Source organism: Solea senegalensis, unplaced genomic scaffold, assembly GCF_019176455.1.
Source record: "Solea senegalensis isolate Sse05_10M unplaced genomic scaffold, IFAPA_SoseM_1 scf7180000017798, whole genome shotgun sequence".
In the NCBI taxonomy this organism is placed as follows: Eukaryota; Metazoa; Chordata; class Actinopteri; order Pleuronectiformes; family Soleidae; genus Solea; species Solea senegalensis.
The window spans coordinates 1-17,926 of NW_025322525.1; the positions used below are offsets into that span (position 1 = coordinate 1).

The 17,926-nt window shown below is 43.3% G+C and overlaps 2 protein-coding genes across 5 annotated transcripts in view; one reads left to right on the forward strand and one right to left on the reverse strand.

Moving 5' to 3' along the window:
• The first annotated feature begins 943 nt into the window (after positions 1-943).
• kcnj11 (potassium inwardly rectifying channel subfamily J member 11) lies at positions 944-2,472 on the forward strand. The gene has a single exon (XM_044018948.1). It carries the CDS (start codon positions 1,174-1,176, stop codon positions 2,329-2,331), a length of 1,158 nt encoding a protein of 385 aa, XP_043874883.1. The 5' UTR covers positions 944-1,173; the 3' UTR covers positions 2,332-2,472.
• Positions 2,473-4,152: 1,680 nt separating this feature from the next.
• mob2a (MOB kinase activator 2a) overlaps positions 4,153-17,926 on the reverse strand; it is a 59,847-nt gene continuing 46,073 nt past the window's right edge. For all 4 annotated transcript variants that reach the window (XM_044018952.1, XM_044018950.1, XM_044018951.1 and 1 more), the window contains exons 2-5: positions 11,868-12,028; positions 9,988-10,081; positions 6,504-6,628; positions 4,153-6,070 (exon numbers count right to left, since the gene is read on the reverse strand). In XM_044018952.1, the coding sequence (XP_043874887.1) occupies positions 5,751-6,070; positions 6,504-6,628; positions 9,988-10,081; positions 11,868-12,028 (700 nt within the window). In that variant the 3' untranslated portion in view covers positions 4,153-5,750. The remainder of the gene's footprint in view (positions 6,071-6,503; positions 6,629-9,987; positions 10,082-11,867; positions 12,029-17,926) is intronic.

Here is a 17,926-nt window from a genome sequence, read left to right on the forward strand (position 1 = left end):
GTCACATTTTGGGCAAAATACTAAAGTATGACTTTTTTGTCATATTTTGAACGATATACTAACCGATTACTTTTTCATCACATTTTGGGCGACATACTAACCTATTACTTTTTTGTCACATTTTGGACGACATACTAAAGTATGACTTTTTGTCACATTTTGGGCGACATACTATACTATGAATTTTTTTGTCACATTTTGGACGACACACTAGAGTATGACTTTTTTGTCACATTTTAGACGACATACCTTTAGTTTGTCGTCCAAAAAGTCACCAATATGTCATAGTTTAATACGTTGTCACCAAAATGTAATAAATTAAAAATTCAGTAAAATTGTTTACAAGCATTGCTTGTCCAAAATATGAATTTTAGTATGACCATGGGAAGGTCATATTTGTATGAGGTGATTTTGGTGACTGTACAATGTAGAATAGCAAAGTTATTGAAAATTATTTGAAATAAAAATTCACCAAAAATTTTTTGAATCATATATTGTCCAAAATAATATGTGTAGTGTGACCATGGGAAGTATATCTTTGCCCGAGGTGGTTTCTGTAACACTACAGTTAAGAGTTTTGTCGAGCTCGTGTTTTCAGCGACGCACTTTGCAGACGGTCCCTGGGTCTCGCTACCGCTGCACATGTTATTCTTCCAGCGCGGAATTCCGATCACTTGGATGAAAATTTTACTGTAGTTAATTGAGTACACAATTCTGATTGGGAAGAGACCACGCTTATGTTTATAGAACGTTTCGTTTACACGTTATTGAACCAGAAATTCCGAAACTGTCAATATCTTTCCAACTTTAGGTAACTGTCCCAGTTATCGGTGCGCGCTCCGAAGTGGGCAGGGTGGCGCAAATATACGCCCGCTCGGGCAAAGTGGTTGAGTGACGGCGGCAGCTGCGAGGCTGGAAGAAGAGTCTCCTCATGGGACATCTCGGTTGTGGAGCGCCTGATCTGGAGGGAACGTGAGGAGCTGCACACGCATACCTCCAGAAAACGGGCAACAACAGGAGTTCTGCGCGAGGGGCGAAATTGTGGGAAGAGGCGCAGGAGAGAGAGAGAGAGAGAGAGGGTGAGTAGGAGGAGGGAGAGAACGCGTCCTCCAGGCGGCAGGAGACAAGAGACTTCAAAGCTAAAAGCCCGTGTCTGCGTATTATGGGAGCGCTATGTTGTCCAGGAAAGGAATCATTCCTGAGGATTACTTACTGACCCGTTTGGCTGAAGATGTCCTGCAGCCCAAGTTCAAGGCGAAAGCGGGGAAAGCTCGCTTCATATCAAAGAGCGGCACCTGCAATGTAGCTCACACCAACATCCGAGAGCAGGGTCGATTCTTGCAGGACGTCTTCACCACTCTCGTAGATTTAAAATGGCTCTACACGCTCATAATATTCACCATGTCCTTCCTGTGCAGCTGGCTTCTTTTCGGGATGATCTGGTGGCTCGTTGCCTTTGCGCACGGGGACTTGGACCAAAGAGGAGACGACTTTGTCCCGTGCGTAACGGACATTCACTCCTTCTCCTCCGCGTTCCTCTTCTCTATCGAGGTCCAGGTGACCATCGGCTTCGGTGCGCGGATGATCACGGAGGAGTGCGTCTCCGCCATCATCATCCTCATCATGCAGAACATCGTCGGCCTGGTCATCAACGCCATCATGCTGGGCTGCATCTTCATGAAAACTGCGCAGGCCAACCGGCGCGCGGAGACGCTCATTTTCAGCAAACACGCCGTCATCTCCGTCCGAAACAACAAACTGTGCTTCATGATCCGCATCGGTGACCTGAGGAAAAGCATGATCATCAGCGCCACCGTGCGGATGCAGGTGGTGAAGAGAACCACGAGCGAAGAGGGAGAGGTGGTGCCTCTGGACCAGATCGACATCCACATGGACAACCCGGTGGGCACCAACGGCGTCTTCCTGGTGTCCCCGCTCATCATCAGCCACGTCATCGACAAGGACAGCCCCATGTACGAGCTGTCGGCCTCCGACCTGCAGCACAACGACCTGGAGGTCATCGTGGTGCTGGAGGGGGTGGTGGAGACCACGGGCATCACCACGCAGGCCAGGACCTCGTACGTGGCAGAGGAGATCCTGTGGGGACAGCGCTTCGTGCCCACGGTGTCTGAGGAGGACGGCATGTACGCGGTGGACTACTCCAAGTTTGGCAACACCGTGAAGGTACCGACTCCGTGCTGCAGCGCCAAGTCGCTGGATCACGCAGGTGGAATAGCTCGCTATAAATTGACCGAGGGCGTCACCTTGCGGGCGTCCGTGAGAAAGCAGCGGTCCTCCACGGTGGTCCGCAGGTCTAGGATTGAGCGTTGACAAACGGAAGACAAAGGTGTACCTTGCCAGCATTTTGTATAAGAACGAATCAATCGTGGAGTTAATGTCATCCTATTTATTTGATAAAGAAGCAACACAAACACTGATATAACCATGCAGTTATAAAACACACACACACACACACACACACACACACGTCATCGTTCTTTTTTCTTTATTTCTTTCCTCTTTTTTTTTTACTCAGGGTGAGATTGAAAACTGTACAAAGTCATAATGCACTGAATCTTTAGAGATGTGACTTTTACACCAGGGGTTCCCAACCTTTTGGAGCTGATATAATCTACTACTCATGTCATATTACAGGAACTGTATGTAAGAAATGTATTGTATTAAAGGGGCTATATACGAGATATTTAAAATATAGACACTAAAGGTAACTTTTGTGTATCTTACACACGTGTCTCTTCAAACAGATAAATGAAGATGGTGTGTTATTAGTTGAAATACAAACAAAGTGTTGTAATCACAATCATAATTTACAGCCTAAACATTCTCTGTTTGACACAACAAGCTGCAGCTACGGCTCAGAAAGAGAGGAGAACCTGAGGAGAAGCAAATAAATGCAGGGTCTGCATGTCATATCATATCTTCATTGGTATATCTTACATATTAAAAGTATAATTCAACCGCAACCACTGTACAAAACCCACTAAAATGAATATTTAACTTAGCAACAATTTGCACACTGAGCCTCTTTTCTCAAAGACAGTGTGTCTTTGTGTGCCGTCATGTTGGGTTTGATGTCCACTCTGCTGCAGAGCCTTATACTGATTTGGTTCTTTTGTGATATATAATAATTATTTTTGTATATTGAGGGGGGAACATTTTTTGCAAAGCTCATTGCAGTAGGATAATTTCAGGGTTAGTTTAACCCAAGTCAGTCCCTAGCCCAGGGGTTAGGAACCTCTGCTTGAATTAATACATCATTTATCTTTTATTATTATAATTATTATTAGAAGTGACCGCATGTAAGGAAGAGTAATAAAGGAGAATGTTTCATGCAAAGTGTTTTGTGGATGTTTTACTCCCAAGGTTAACTCTTAATTGGATTTTAAGTGTGAACGTGGGCCTCGTCAAAGACTGCTGACCTTTTTGTCTCTCGCCAAACCTCAGCTGGAATTGACGTTAGAGGTTTAAGAAAATGCTGATCCACTAAAAGATCTCAAAATGTCATGGCGTGATGCTGTAGTGAGTCTTTGAAGCTGTTGTGCTGATATGGAAATATTCTGTGACGGCGGTTTGGTGTGTAAGCGTCAGAGCTCTTGTTGACGGCAGACTTTCAGTCCTTTTGACTCTCTCTCCTTCCTCTTACTAAACAAAAAACTATTGGACATCATATGGAAGTGGTGGAAAATAAATGAATGTGATATTCTAACTGTTCAGTATTGTATTTTCACAAAGCTGGGGACTAAAATGGCTTCACTGACGCTGGTTTTCTGCAGCTTGTCATCAATACAATAAAAAAAAAGAATCAATGCATTTCAGATTTTTATGAGAAATCTTAAAAATGCACTTTTACACATGTGCTGGATATGTTTGTATGACAACTTGTAAAGCAGCTGTTTCGAATTCAATTACTTTTTCATGTTTTGTAATTGGTTATTTTTAAATGCTATAATCAAAGTAGCTAGGGACAGTGTTAACTGGAGTATCTGACCCTCTCTGCCAGGTTGACTAAGCTCCTCAAGAGTCACAGCAGACATTACACAACTGCCAAGCAGAGACAGACCTGCAGAAGTGTTGCTTTGATCATTTTACACAAACACACTCTTAGAAAAAAACAAAACTCTCAGACAGATGTGGCATTTCTCTTTTATTAGATTATAATCCGCAGAGCTTAAAATATTAAATTGCTTTTAACTTAGTTAATAATTAAAATACATAAAAACGAGAGCCAGAACTGAAGAACCCTGCAAAAAAAAAGAATTAAAATAAATAAAAAAGGAGAATCATAAACCCATCCTCCTCCAAACAGAGGCTATGCCTGACAGAACCCGCTTGCGATTCTTTGTACAGTAAAGTCCAAGCAGACTGTGCATTTTTCTATACATGTGTAATGATACCACTTCTGTTATTATATCTGGACTAACTCTCCTTTGATAATCTTTTCAGACAGCAAGTTTATAGGGACAGGTTAAACAAAAAAAAAACAAAACAAAACAAGATGTTGTGTTTTGCACTGGGAGTACTGGTGTCTGTTTGAAGCAGCAGAGCAGCTCCACTGCCGTCACTCTCACCCCTCTCTCCGTCTCCACCTCTCCCTCTGTGGGCCTGCAGACATTACCTCATGTCTTTGTCCTTCTGTGCTGCTGCAGTGCAGGGTGGTGGCGGTGGTTTGAGGGGCCGCTGCTGTGCTGAACACCCAACGGCCGATTCAGCCACAGACGGACACCAGACTACTGTGTCTCAAAAGCATCCACGCTCTGATCAGATTACACATCATACAATCTTTTAATATCCTCTTTCTCTGTCTGTGGCGTTCTCTCTACGAGTGTGCTGCCCTCTACAGGTTGGCTCTGGGACATGATTGTTACGGGTAAAACCGGGTGATTATGTGACTATAGTGTAGTTAAACGTGGTTTTGTCGCATTAAGGGCTGAACAATCTGGAGAACAAGGGACAAAGAATGAAAAAAAAAAGAGAGAGAGAGCAACTTCTCTCTGGCAGCAGTGACTTATTCTCTCAGGTCCTGAGTAGGAAGCGCTTTAATCATCCCCGACATAAACAACCCAAACAGTGATTGGCTAGTATCGCCTCATCAGGCGGTAACGTGGCTCCCTACTGGCCAGTGCAGTGGCCGTGGGCCGCCTCCCGTCGCTGCAGGAGGAGGGAAGGACGAGCCCGCAGGTGAGCACAGACACCTCTTCTCCACACGTCAACAACACTGTACAATAGTAGGTCAAAGCAAAGCAGAGCCCCCTTCCTGTACTGTATGTTAGGTAGAGGATAGAGGGAGGGCTGACAGACACACTGCACCCCCCTCCCATACACACACACACACACGCGCACACACACACACCCTAACCCACAACAAAAAATTCAACTTAATAAAACAAAAAGAAACAAAAGGAAAAGAAATAAAACCAAAAATAAAACATACACATACTTTTTTGTTCCTAGTTTAAATTGCAGAGAAGATGGGAGGGATTTGCCCCTGGGAGGAACGCTCACGCCAATTCCTGCTGGCGCGACAAACCCCTCCCCGCCACCCCAAACCCCCCCGGAAAACCCTCCCCCCCTTCCTTGTGGCTGGTTGGTTGATGTCATAGCGAAATATAAGGGTAGTAGAAGGTCTCTAAAGTCCTGCTGACACCGAGGAAGGGGGCCAGGCTGTCTTTTCTTCTCTCCTCTAACTTATCATCTATCCCCCAAGGCTGTTGTGTTACCGCCATCGCCGCTCATCTCTCCGTGACATGGTTTTGTGAGGAGGGGGAGGGCGCCGAGGCTGGGGCGGAGGGGGCCGGGGCCGGCGCAGGCAGCGGGGCGGGGGTGCAGAGGATTTCGGACAGGTCGTCCATGATACAGGTCTCCTTGGGGTCGACCAGGTTGAATTCCCTTACGAAAACGATGAAATGTGCATATAGAGTGTTCAAGTGGCCCTGCAGGTCCAGAGCCACCGTCTCTTTAAAGTGCGCCCAGTAGAGGTGAGCCAGCACATGAAACAGATACCGGCAGATCTTCTTTACCAAGGACTCAAAGGAGTTGGGAAACTCTTTGCCTAAGGGAAAAAAAGAAAGAACATATTTTAGGAATAGAGCTTGTGATATAGTCTTTTTCATTATTTACAACAAATCCAAGAGTGTTTCTCTCTTCAGGTTCCTTCACTTTCTACAGCCATTATGTTTTTTTACTGATCGTGTACCGCAGCTTTAAAACGAAGTGACAAAATGATAATCTGTAACACATACTGTGTAGTAGGTACTGAGTATGTGAAATATCATCAAGTGAGGAATAAATCAGCAGATGAAGTGAAAGACAAATATTCTAATTTTATGCCGTTATTGGAACATCATCCCTATTCCTCCTTGTTTACTGTACCCTTGAACACCAGCAGAGGGCAGCACAACCACACACTACTGTACATGCTCCTAATATGACTTTATCTCCAGGGTTTAGAGAGCCAGCAGACCTGCAAACTGAGGGACACTCACCGTATTTTGTAGGAAAGATTTCCTCGTCTGTGACCAGTTTCTGACAAAGACTCATTACAAAGTCGACATATTGCGGAGCAGTGCACTTTGTCTTCTTCCCCCTCTCGTCATACCAGTAGTATATTCTGGAAAGACAGAGGCAGACAAAGCGTTCCAGTCAACATTTTTGATCTATCTATCTTCCTCTAATGCACTCGTTACGAAAGACATAACACAGGAAGAGCAGGAAGTCATTACACAACTGTGATGTTGCCTTCAATTAACTATAAATAGCTTTGTCTGGTAGCTCGGATACAAACATTTCCTTGAAAATAAAATGTGATTATTCAGTCAAGCAGGAAGAGAAAACAACAACCAGGTGACCTGCGACACATCACCTGCTTCATTTCAGGGAAAACCCATATCCTCACTGCCGTCTCACTTTTTGAGTGACATGTGACATTCAGGTATTCTATAAAAGCATGTTTTAAATCTGTTTTCTTTTTTCTTTTTTTCTTTTTCCAATTTCCTGACAGGCTGAATTCCTTGTAATAACAAATACTAAACCCCCCGCTGTGCCTCGGCCCCAGCCCTCTGCTACTCACATACTGTGTTTCTGCAGGTGACCCAGATAAGCTGAATTTTAAGTGTGCAGCTCGGAGTCGTGGTAAACCAAAGTCAAAGGACAGGTCAGCAGACACCTCCTCCAAGACTGACGATCAAGCAGCAGGGCGGCTATTAGCGAGGAGCGGTGAGACCGGACAGAGACAAAACGAGGCTCTCCGTGAACTGGACGGGTCATTTAATAAGTGGATAAATGAAATGTAGTCTTTTATTAGTGTGTGTGTGTGAGTGTGTGTGTGGGAGTCAGCAGGCCAGACATTACAAATCCAGAGGAATGTAAAGCATCCACATAACTGACCCTAAAGGAGGGCACTGGGCAGCTACTGACCACAGCCAGACTCTTACAATACACTCACTCACACTCAGAGACAGACTATAAACACTACTGCATACACTCACCCAGACATGATTAGACTATGGCCATATACAGTAGCAGGGTACAGGACATAATACTGCTACACACTGAGGTTTATGTGGTTAGGTTTTAATAACTTTTTGACAAACACTAATATTTGACTTTTTTTTCTTGTCTTCATAAGGAGTGAGTACAAAGGGTTTTAGTTCAGTTGGAGAGTGTCTATTGTTACCTTTCCTAAGAAATGTTATTTTTCCCCATCCTTTAAATGAAATCTGATGTTAAAGGTCCATACATGTGATACAGTGAAGAGATGCAGAAGACCAGTGTTTGAAGGTCTCTTCTCAGACTCAGACACATTTTCGTGTCTCGGCCTCTGTCGTAGACTACAACTGATTTATTGTGATCATTACTGTGATTCTCTACATGTGGAGTGGCATCACGGAGACGACACGAAGAGGAGAAGCGGTGCGTTTTTCTGGGAGTGGAAAGTTGCTTTTTAATTGTCTGGTAAACAGATTTCTCTCCTAAACCACAAATACATTTGCCTCACACACAGTAAACAGGTGAGAAAGCAAGAGATGTGACAGCAGAGAATGGAGATAGGCTAACATTTCTCCAACTCTATAAAATGACATCAAATTGGCTGCTTTGACTTGGTCTTCTTGACCCTTCTTGGGTCACTAATACACAGCATATAATGCTTAATATCTGTTCTCACTGTTAATGAGAAACAAAAGAGATGACAACAGTATTTTACCCACACGCTCCAAAATGGAACCAGTGCTCTAAACCCATCGCTAATGAGCACGGTAAGCACATTACCGTCTCTCTCCCTCACACACAATCTATCCACCCACCCATACAAAATGGGTCTAAATAGCTACCAAATGGTTCCGTTCCCTTAAAGCTCATGGAAACATTTTCTTCCAAAAATAGTGCTGAGCTGTGCCTTCGGGCAGGGGCACTGACTCTGCTGCGACTGAGGTTCACTCAGTTTTCACCACAGAGTGCCAGGTCTTCCACAGGCAGGAAAAGGGTGGGGTTCTGGGTCGTGGGCAGTAAAGGAAGGTACAAACATAAATGGCTTTTGCAGTAAGAGTTTTAGTCCGGCTTAAATGTATGCAAGTATGGATTTTGTATTTTTCCTCTTGATTAACACAAATACAAAATCGTCTTCCATTTGTCAGGGTGTGGGTTAGCAGCAGAGGTTTAAAGTGACAGCAGTGGAGGGAAAAAAATCCTCCACTGACTAAGAAGTAAACACGTGACAAGTTGCTTTCTCTGAGCAAATATGTCTCACATGTGATTCGTCAATGGTTGTGTTGTTTGGCGTGGACGTCAATGACATAGTTTGCACCACGGCGAGTGTGTGGGCAACTGCGTATGCTGGCTGTAATGTGTTAAAGAGCTGCGATGTGAGTGTTGAGATGCTGCAGTGCGGGGAATCAAGTTTTTCCAGCCTTCAGTGTACACAGGGGCAATGAAGGCCTCTCTCCAAAGACAAGGGCTCACACATAAAGACTGCACCCCGCCCTGACAGGGCAAACTAGTTAAGTTAAACACTTACAGTTAGTCACCTCCCCTCTGGTAACATGGCATGAACACACTTTCATGCTAGGATTGCACTTAAAATAGTGCAGAGATATGCTCTGCTTCATTGCTCACAGTTAGCAATTAACCAAACATAAAAAAAAAAAAAAGAAGCCATGACCCACTTTTATTTGAAATGAATTATCATTTGTCGTCAGGTGACTTCAGGGTGATATAAGCTTTCAGCTCCAGTCTGGGAAAATAAAGTCATATTTTGAAGATGGACTCCTTCCACAAGAATCCATCCTGGAAGTGTGTGTGACGTCAAAGTACTGATAAGAGAAGCCTTCAGGCGTCGTTATGAATCCCAGGGAATTAGAGGTGAAGCTACACCATGACTCTGTACAGAATGTTCTGTTGTGTTCTGTTCTGATTAATGACACCCAGGAGATTGTTCTAACTCAGCCGGTTAAAGCCTCATATCAGCTGCAGTGAAAACTTTAAAAAATATTTTTTTTACTTTTCTATATTGGAATGGCTTTACAAACAGATCTGGTTGAAACGTGACAGTACAGAAGGACAGGTCAGGACAATTACAGTGACGTCTAAAGGAGAAAAATGTGAACCAACCTTTAAAAAACATGATGACGCACAGATGCAATGCTTCGAGTATGCATTTGATCCATTTACCACCTCGCCATTTCAAATGTGTTCAAGGACAAAATCTGTCGACTGTGTCACAAATATCCTTCTCTCATAAAGACGAAATAAACAGCCAACAACATGACTCAGCTAAAGTGGTGTTGCTTTACATTTTCGAGACATAAACAGTATTTGGATTGTGTCCGATTTTACATTGTCAGTTGTTCTTTGCTGATTAGGACAGCACTGTCTGATGAATTAACCAATGGGACACTCGATTTCTGAGGACTAAACCAATACAGCTCCGCAGGGTGAGCAATGAATAAACCAAAAGCGGAGCAGATAACTTACGTGTTGCAGGCTGTCATGGCTTGACAGGTGTCCCCAGTGCAGAACTCTGAGATGGTACTGTACTGCAGGTTGATAAGGTTGAAGAACGTTGTTGCTATAGCAAAGACAAGATTGAGAGAGAGACATTATTCAGTGACTCAATGACTACAGAATAAGTCTTAAACAGTTTTCTGTGTCAGTATGAGGTCAACGCTCGACTAGAAGCGTGAGAACATACAGGTGAACTACATGTGTCAAGCCACAGTCTTCTATGGATGATGAAGCAACACTTAAAGTGATGTTTACTGCCCATTATCTGTCACAATGATCGGTGGAACAGTCACAGTCACATGCAAATGCTAATCCATCAAGTCACCACGTCCTTGAACAGCATGTGTGTGTGTGTGTGTGAACTTCAGAACAGGAGAATGGAAAAAATGAGGTGGCTGCAGCTTTGACGTGTTTAAGTTGTTATTCCAGTCACTTAAAAACCTATACAGGTTTTTCTGCCATTAGGGGAAACTCCCTTCCAGCTCAATATTCAGCAAACAAAGCATTATTGTAAGTTGTGCATGTAAAAGTATACAGTGCAGTGTGCTAGCTAAGTGCAAATATGCATGATTTTTCTGGTATGGTAGCATTCCTTTAACTGTATGCCTTCCTTTGACAGGAAACCAATTAATTTACTCAAAGCATTCTGGGAAACGTTAACGTAGTTAATGGTGTTCTGTAATGCCTTTCTTACGCTGAGCTGCTGCTGATCGGGCTCCAGTTTGCGAAAAGGCCTGTCATGTTGAGCAAATAATCACATATATGAAGCAAAAGTAGCTGTGGTGTAATATACGGCTTCACTTTTGATTCCTCCCAAACCCTAAGTCTTGGTTTTGTTTTTTGTTTTTTTGGAATAAACCCAATGATACAGTGCCGTTTGCACCACCCTATAGCACTCCTCTCTTATGTTCCTGCCTGACATAGACATCAAATAAGAGAGCAGTGAGTGAAAGTACAGCAGGTTAATATTTGTCAGCAGAACTGAATAACCCCAGTCGTTATTTATTTGCTTAAAAACAATTTACTCCGAGCAGCGTTCAGTTTGTGTTTAAGTTTGTGGTCCAAGCAGCTTGTGGATACAAGCTGGTACAAGCCAAATTATATAACTTTAAAAGTTTGTGCTGGAAAACATTAACATGAAAATGTTCCATCTGTTTTATATCAATGTTTTATCAGCCAGAAAAAAGGAAAGAATACGTTTTGCTCTGTTCCTTTTCCCATGTGAGCACCTGGGTGGTTTGGACATGGCAAAACTCAGATATTCGTTTGAGGCGCAACAGGTGATCGACCTGGCTTCACCAATCGTATGTGCAGTAATAAATAATGCTGTCATGTGTTTGCGTGCAGTCGGGGGATGGAGAGTATCCAAATATTTTTCGAAAGGAACAACATGTTACATAACACTTGTTCTCACTTATTTTATTTTTTTTAACTAACATGGCATCAGTCAAGCAGCCAGACCACAGTCAGTTTACTGAACTTCAGAAATGATGCACATGATGATAAACTATACATTCAAATAACAGTTAGAACACATCACACGAGTGTTTAAAGAAGCAGTGAGTGTGTATGTGGTGTTATTGGAATGGACTCAGAGCTGTGCCAGGTCTGGATTGTGTTAAGGACTTGGCTCTCCAGCATCACTGGAACGTCTTTTTGTCTCCAGATGACAAGTGCATACCAACTTGTGTAAAAATTTTCCTCAGCTGTTAGGAATTGTTTTTCCAAGTCTGCATGACCGTGAGCTATAAGGAATTCTTTTAAGACAATGCCGTCTAGTTGTGTTCAATTTCCTCTACAGGCCTGGTAATAACAAGACGCACATATTCATTGTCATAACAGTCACTCACTGTTGCTGGCCAGCCATTCATTTAGGTCTATCTCTCTGGGCAGCACCACCAGCTCCTTGAGGTCGAAGTCCACCACACGGATTTTTGTGAACTCCGGTTCCAAGTACTGTTTTTTCTCTTCTGTTGGAGGCTTCTTTCCATTTGGCTTTGTCTTTGACTTCCTGCAATGTACAAAAAAACGAGGACAGGTTTAGTGGAAGCAAAACAATTGAGTGGATAATGAAATAAAATAAAGAAAAGGGAGGATTTGAAGAGACTCTACAGTGTTTAGGCAAACACTTTAAAGACAAGTTAAGCTCTTTGCTAAGAATTTTCCAGACAGGCCAGCATGATGCCACTGTGAAAACATCTAATATCCAACCAGACACTGAAGTAGTGCTGAGCAATAGAATTCCACTTAACCAACAGGGAAGTTATTTGGGATATGTTAAATATACTGTAATGGGAAAAAAATCTACTTGGATAATGTTATAAAGATATGGCAAAAGACATCCCTTTCCATGATTTGTGATGGTGGGCTCTCAACAACATACATCATCCAAACAAAGACCTCTCTGTTGCTGTACCTGACCCTAAACTCTGACTTCTGACCTTACGTTGGGTCTATAGCTTCCACACAGACAGCCCGTCCCCGGTGCCTTGTACTTCCACTGCTAGTTTTAGCGTGGGCATGTCATATCACACTCCTCCTGCACTTCCAGGCCAGTAACCTCTCCTTCCCCCTCATCCCCTGCTCCAGGTTTGTATCAGGGGAGGCAGTGCAATCTGGGGTCGAAGGTTGAAAAGCTTGATACATGAGACACAAAAACACAGACTGCATTGTCCGGGCAAGTTAATGCAATCAACTGCTCGATGATCTCTTTTGTGACTCTGAAGGTTAGAGCAATCAAGAGGTAACTTGCTCAGTGTTTTACATCCTCCTCATCCTGTCAAAACTCCATTCCTGCTTCCAACTTTTCAACTTAGTCTTAATGGTGCACACTCCAGCCTCAGCTGCCGTCATGCAGGTTTGCTTTGGAACAAGGGAGTTTTAGTTTGCTCCCTGAATTTATTGTGCTTTTGCTGACCCTTGTTTCTGTTTATCTCTCTCTCTCTCAAGTTCTTGTCCCTCTTCTCTCCACACCCTCAGTCTAAACATGGTGATCCAGGCTCTTGGCTCTCACTTTCCCAAATTTCTCCTAAATCCTTCCACCATCCCATAAATACAGCAGCTCTGGCTCCTGGACTCTGAAGAACTTTTCTAAGAGGATTGATGAAGAGGGATGATGGACACCTTTCTTCAGCACCAGCCAAATCCATCCACGTTTTCATTTTGCTACGATTAACTCATGAATCCGAAAGAAAGATGACATGACTGCATGCTTTTTTCAGCAGGATGTTTTCATTACATTCACAGTGCATATGTAGCCAGAGTGTGTGTTAGAAAGGAAGACGGCAGAACAAAGGGGGGGAGTGAGAAAGGAATGAGCAGAGGAGGTAGATTGATACAAGCCCAGCTGATATCCATGGGAACTAATAAACACTTACAAAACATGACAGGACTGTGGAGCACGAGGCCTCTTGGCCAGAGCAGTGTTTAATTTGCCTTTCCAGGAAGCGTCGCCCTGCTTTCCATTTTAGCAAACAAGGGAAGTCAAGTCAACATGTGGATGCACACTGAGCCCGCAGCCCTTTACTTTGTAAATGTTTAGGAGTGCTCCCTTTACATGTCGGCTGTCTTCTAATTTATCTGTCACGAGAAATGCTTAGTAATAAACTGCCACTGAGCCACATGTAAAAAGAAATGTTCTGGATCTGCAGGATCACGTCGATAGAGAAACGTACACGAGACACAGCTGCTCATTTTCTCATCTGATGGGTAATGATTCATCATGGTACTTGACACACCTAATCAGGAAGAGTTTTTTTTTTGGCCATATTTAAAAGCGAAGGTCACCGCAGATTAAACGGCTGGGTAATGATGAATAACACTTTCAGTTTCACCTTATATTTTCTGTTGATCTTCTTTTTTAAAAATGTCTTTGTTCAAGCTCGAATTATTGGCTATGAGTTTACATAACCAACCAGTTAGGGTCAAAATTATGAGACAAGCTTCTCAGTCTCATAATTGACATCTTTCTGCCACTTTAGCTTCCCAATTAAAAAGCTCCTTCCCATGATTGTTTTATGATTTCCCTTATTTCTCCAAATCTCTGTCTGCTTCCTTTCCCCCTCAAAAGAGAAAAGAAAAAAAAAACCTTCCTGCTCATAAGGACACAGGCAGATTCATGTGGTCTTTGTGGTTTTGTGCTGTGAGCTACATGTTCCATCATGTGAAACAGCTTTACCCAAGGACAGCGCGCTTCATCCACTGATACCGTCAGTGCTCACAACTTTTAAAAAGGCTCCTCTAAGCAAAACTGTTGAGCTCCAAGGGAAGGTTGAGTTTGGTTGTTTCTTTCCCTCCAGCCTCTTCCTTCTGAAAACATTTTATTTCACTGAGTTATTTCCTGCTAATCTCCCCCTGTAATTTCATAATTTCTGTACCGACTCCTCCCACACGTCTTGTGAAAATTTGTGTGGTAAGGGGAGGTGAAATTCTGGAGCCATTAGTTTACTTAAGGAAAAAGAAAACTTCCTCTCTGCCAGCACTCCTCCCCTGTTACGTACATAGTCTGTCTTGACGAAAACACACACACACACAGCTTTGTCTGTTCTTGGTAAAGTTCTCCCAGGCAAGTCTTTGCCATAAAAGGCAACAGATGCTTCTTTCTCTTCACCAGATCAGGGACAAATCATGGTGGGACACAGGGCGTGTAGGGGAACTGAGGCCAGGTTCAGGCACATGCCTCTGGGCTGGTGGGACAGCCACAGCCTGCCTGGCACAAACAGGAACCAGTCTGCAACACAGGCTCACTATTTGGAAAACCAGGTCAGGCTTGGTGGAATAAGAAAGCAAATATACTTTGCATGTGCAAAATGTATGGATTTTTGACTTGATGTGAAGGGTGAGAAGCAGGAGGAAAGTGAGGGCAACGCTTATCTGCACAATAAAGAAATTGGGTTTATAGTTGGGTGACGCGGGGTCAGTGCTGCTGAGTTGAGGAGTGACTTACCTGACAGCTGTTCAAATCTGTCTGTTAGCCACTATCTCACCCCTTTCACTTTTCCCAGCAACACTACTTCATCCTCCCCCCTCTGGCAATATTCACTTGTTACCTTTTCTTCAGTACAACACCACCAGGATCCCACTTACTCACAATGTCTCTCTGTCTCTCTCTCTGTCTCTCTCTCTCAAACACACACACCTACTGTATGTTTTTAAATCTATCACACACCAGCACACATTCATGACTCCTGCTGCCGGCCCCTCTCCCTTTTCATGGCCTACCCAGCTGGTCACAACAGCTGTGTCACGAGACTGATCCCATAAGAGACCTCAAGAAAATCCAGAAGAACCAAGTCTTGTCTGGTCTGATACAGAGCGTGTGTGTTTGTACAAGCATGTGTGTTCACTGGTCAGTCTCGATCAATTATATCACTTTGCCCTTACACTAGTGGATACATCAGCAGTGGCATGCCTGCAGAGTACTGCAGTCACGTGGTTGTAAATTTAACTTTGTGTAAACAGGAGCAGCCCTCTGGCAGGTACAACACAATCCTGTTCCATTACCAGAACCTGATTCAAATTAATCCTGGAATCACTTGGGCCACATTACAGAAAGTACTTTCTCTAAAAAATACTGCAGTGTGCTACTAAAGAGCTCACACAATCCCGCACAGCAACGGAGGAAACAATACGTAAGCGGACTGTTGTTTTTCCAAAGTGCCATAGTTTTAACCACACACCAAATCATGAATGGATTCCATCCACGATGACACCTAAAACCGCCCAGACATTTTATTGGCTCTCTGCATTTTGAATACAAGTAAACTCTGAAAACCTGTTTAACGTAACCCTTGTTATGATGTTCTTCAGCCTGCCGCTCCTGCCAAGTCAGATATTGCACAACTGGTCCCCTGGATCACAACAGAATGTAACTACTGACATATGGACACATTTAATGTGATCTGCAAGAGTGCAAGTGCAACCATCCAGCAGTAATAATATATATGTCTACCATCCACTCATTCTTAAACACTTCTTATACAGATCTTATCCAAGAGTATGACTGCACAAAAATAAACAACATGGCCAGTGCAAAAAGCTGCCAGACCAGAAGCAGATGTCACTGCATTCGCTGGCAAATATATATAAAAAAAGTACAGGCAGAAAATAGCCTAATAAAACAACTCTAAACTACAGGACATTCTTTATCACTGTGCAATAAGACAAAGTCTCCCAAGGTGCAAAGATATACTCTTCTTGTTACCACTGGGTCATAATACAGTGCTGTTTTGGTGGAAAACAACCCCTGTGCCTATGATTAGGTTATTAGAGATGGGTAATGCCACAGACAGTGGTCTCCTACTCAAATCAAACATTTCAACCTGTCTTGACTTCCACTCAAATACCTGATAAGTTAGAGAAAGAATCAATTGGATGTCAGGAAGTTGGTCAAACCATTTACATTGTGGTTTTTGGTGATTGTGGGATTAACTGCATCCCTACATCATTAGTAGGATATAGTCATAAGAGTAAAACTGAGTGAATGAATCTTCCAGCTTCAGTCAGGAGGATCAGCTTTCTCCAAGCCTGGCCTTCCCGATCTATTTCAGGATTCAAATAGAATGGACCCAAGGGCTCTTTTCTGCAAAAAAAAAAAAACCCCACAGACAGAGGAGCAAAGGCAGTCTATGCACACCAAAGCTTAACCACAGCAGCCATTACAGGGCTAAAAAGAGATGTGAGTTAAGGGCGGACTAAACTAGAGGTTTAGCTCTGCATTGCTGACATGTGTAGAGTATGTGCTCTGTTAAGAGTTTGCTCCCTTAAGTCAAAAAACAGAAACGTTGACACACAGATACTCGTCAATTTTACTTCTGGGGTGAAGAGATAAGATGGAAAGAAAACAAAGAACATTCGCCCAGCTGCCACCATCTAATCAGCAGCATCACCGGGAGCATTAGTGGCACTGTAAATCAGTAAATGAGAATTGTAGTCAGGACACACACACACACACACACACACACACACACACACACCCTCACAAAATTCAACTACTGACCCTTACCCAGCAGTTCTGGCTACCTCCTTGTCATCCTTTGCTAAATCCAATTCAGTGGCTCTCAGGCTTGTAGAGTATGTAAGGACCCCCTGCTGGCACCATAATGGACCCTCATCAACATCACAACGCACGTGACGAGTACGGGGGGGGTTTGGGTTGACACAAGACTGAGCTGCTGATTAAGCACTTTGGGATATGTAACGTTAACAGAAGAAGGCTACTTCCAATATTGATTTGGCTGAATAGGAAGTTACTGATATGACTTAGGTAGTGGAGGAGATTGCATGTGAATCCGGGTGATAGAGAAGCTTTGCAACTAAAGCATTCAAGATAAGTAAAGTGTAATTATTCACTCTCAGGTGATCCGACTGTTAAAAGCTATTTCAGCTACAGTATCTTTGCCAGGTTTTGTTGAACACATCTAGCACTCGCATCTGCCACCAGGCCAAAGGCATTCAACCATTAACTGGAGGAGGAAACAGTTTGAAAGTGGAGCTATAAACAGGTCTACGGCGCCCCCCACCCTCTCGTAAAACCCCAAACTATACATCCTTGTTAACTTGATGAAGTGTTTTTTTCCAGTGTTTCCTCAGACGTAAGATTTGCGGGAAAACCCCTTTTGTCCCTCCCAGGCAAATAAAGTAAAGGTGTAACTCCTTGTTAACCAGGTGATTTCTTAATAAAGGAAGTTAAGTTCCCACTTAACTTAGAAATAGCAGAACTTGTCTGTACTCATCATAGGTCTTGCGACAGACATAACAATGCACTGTACAATAACACACTCTGCTGTGGTCATTATATCCTGCTTACAATCTGTTAAGGGATCCTAAGATGGTGGATATTCTCCTACTATCAACTCTCCACATCATCACAAACCACAGAAAGTTTGGAGGCATGTGCCCTTTGGGCTTC

Coding starts and splice junctions, on each gene's coding strand:
- kcnj11 (XM_044018948.1), top strand. CDS start 1,174: ATGTTGTCCAGGAAAGGAATCATTCCTGAGGATTACTTACTGACCCGT.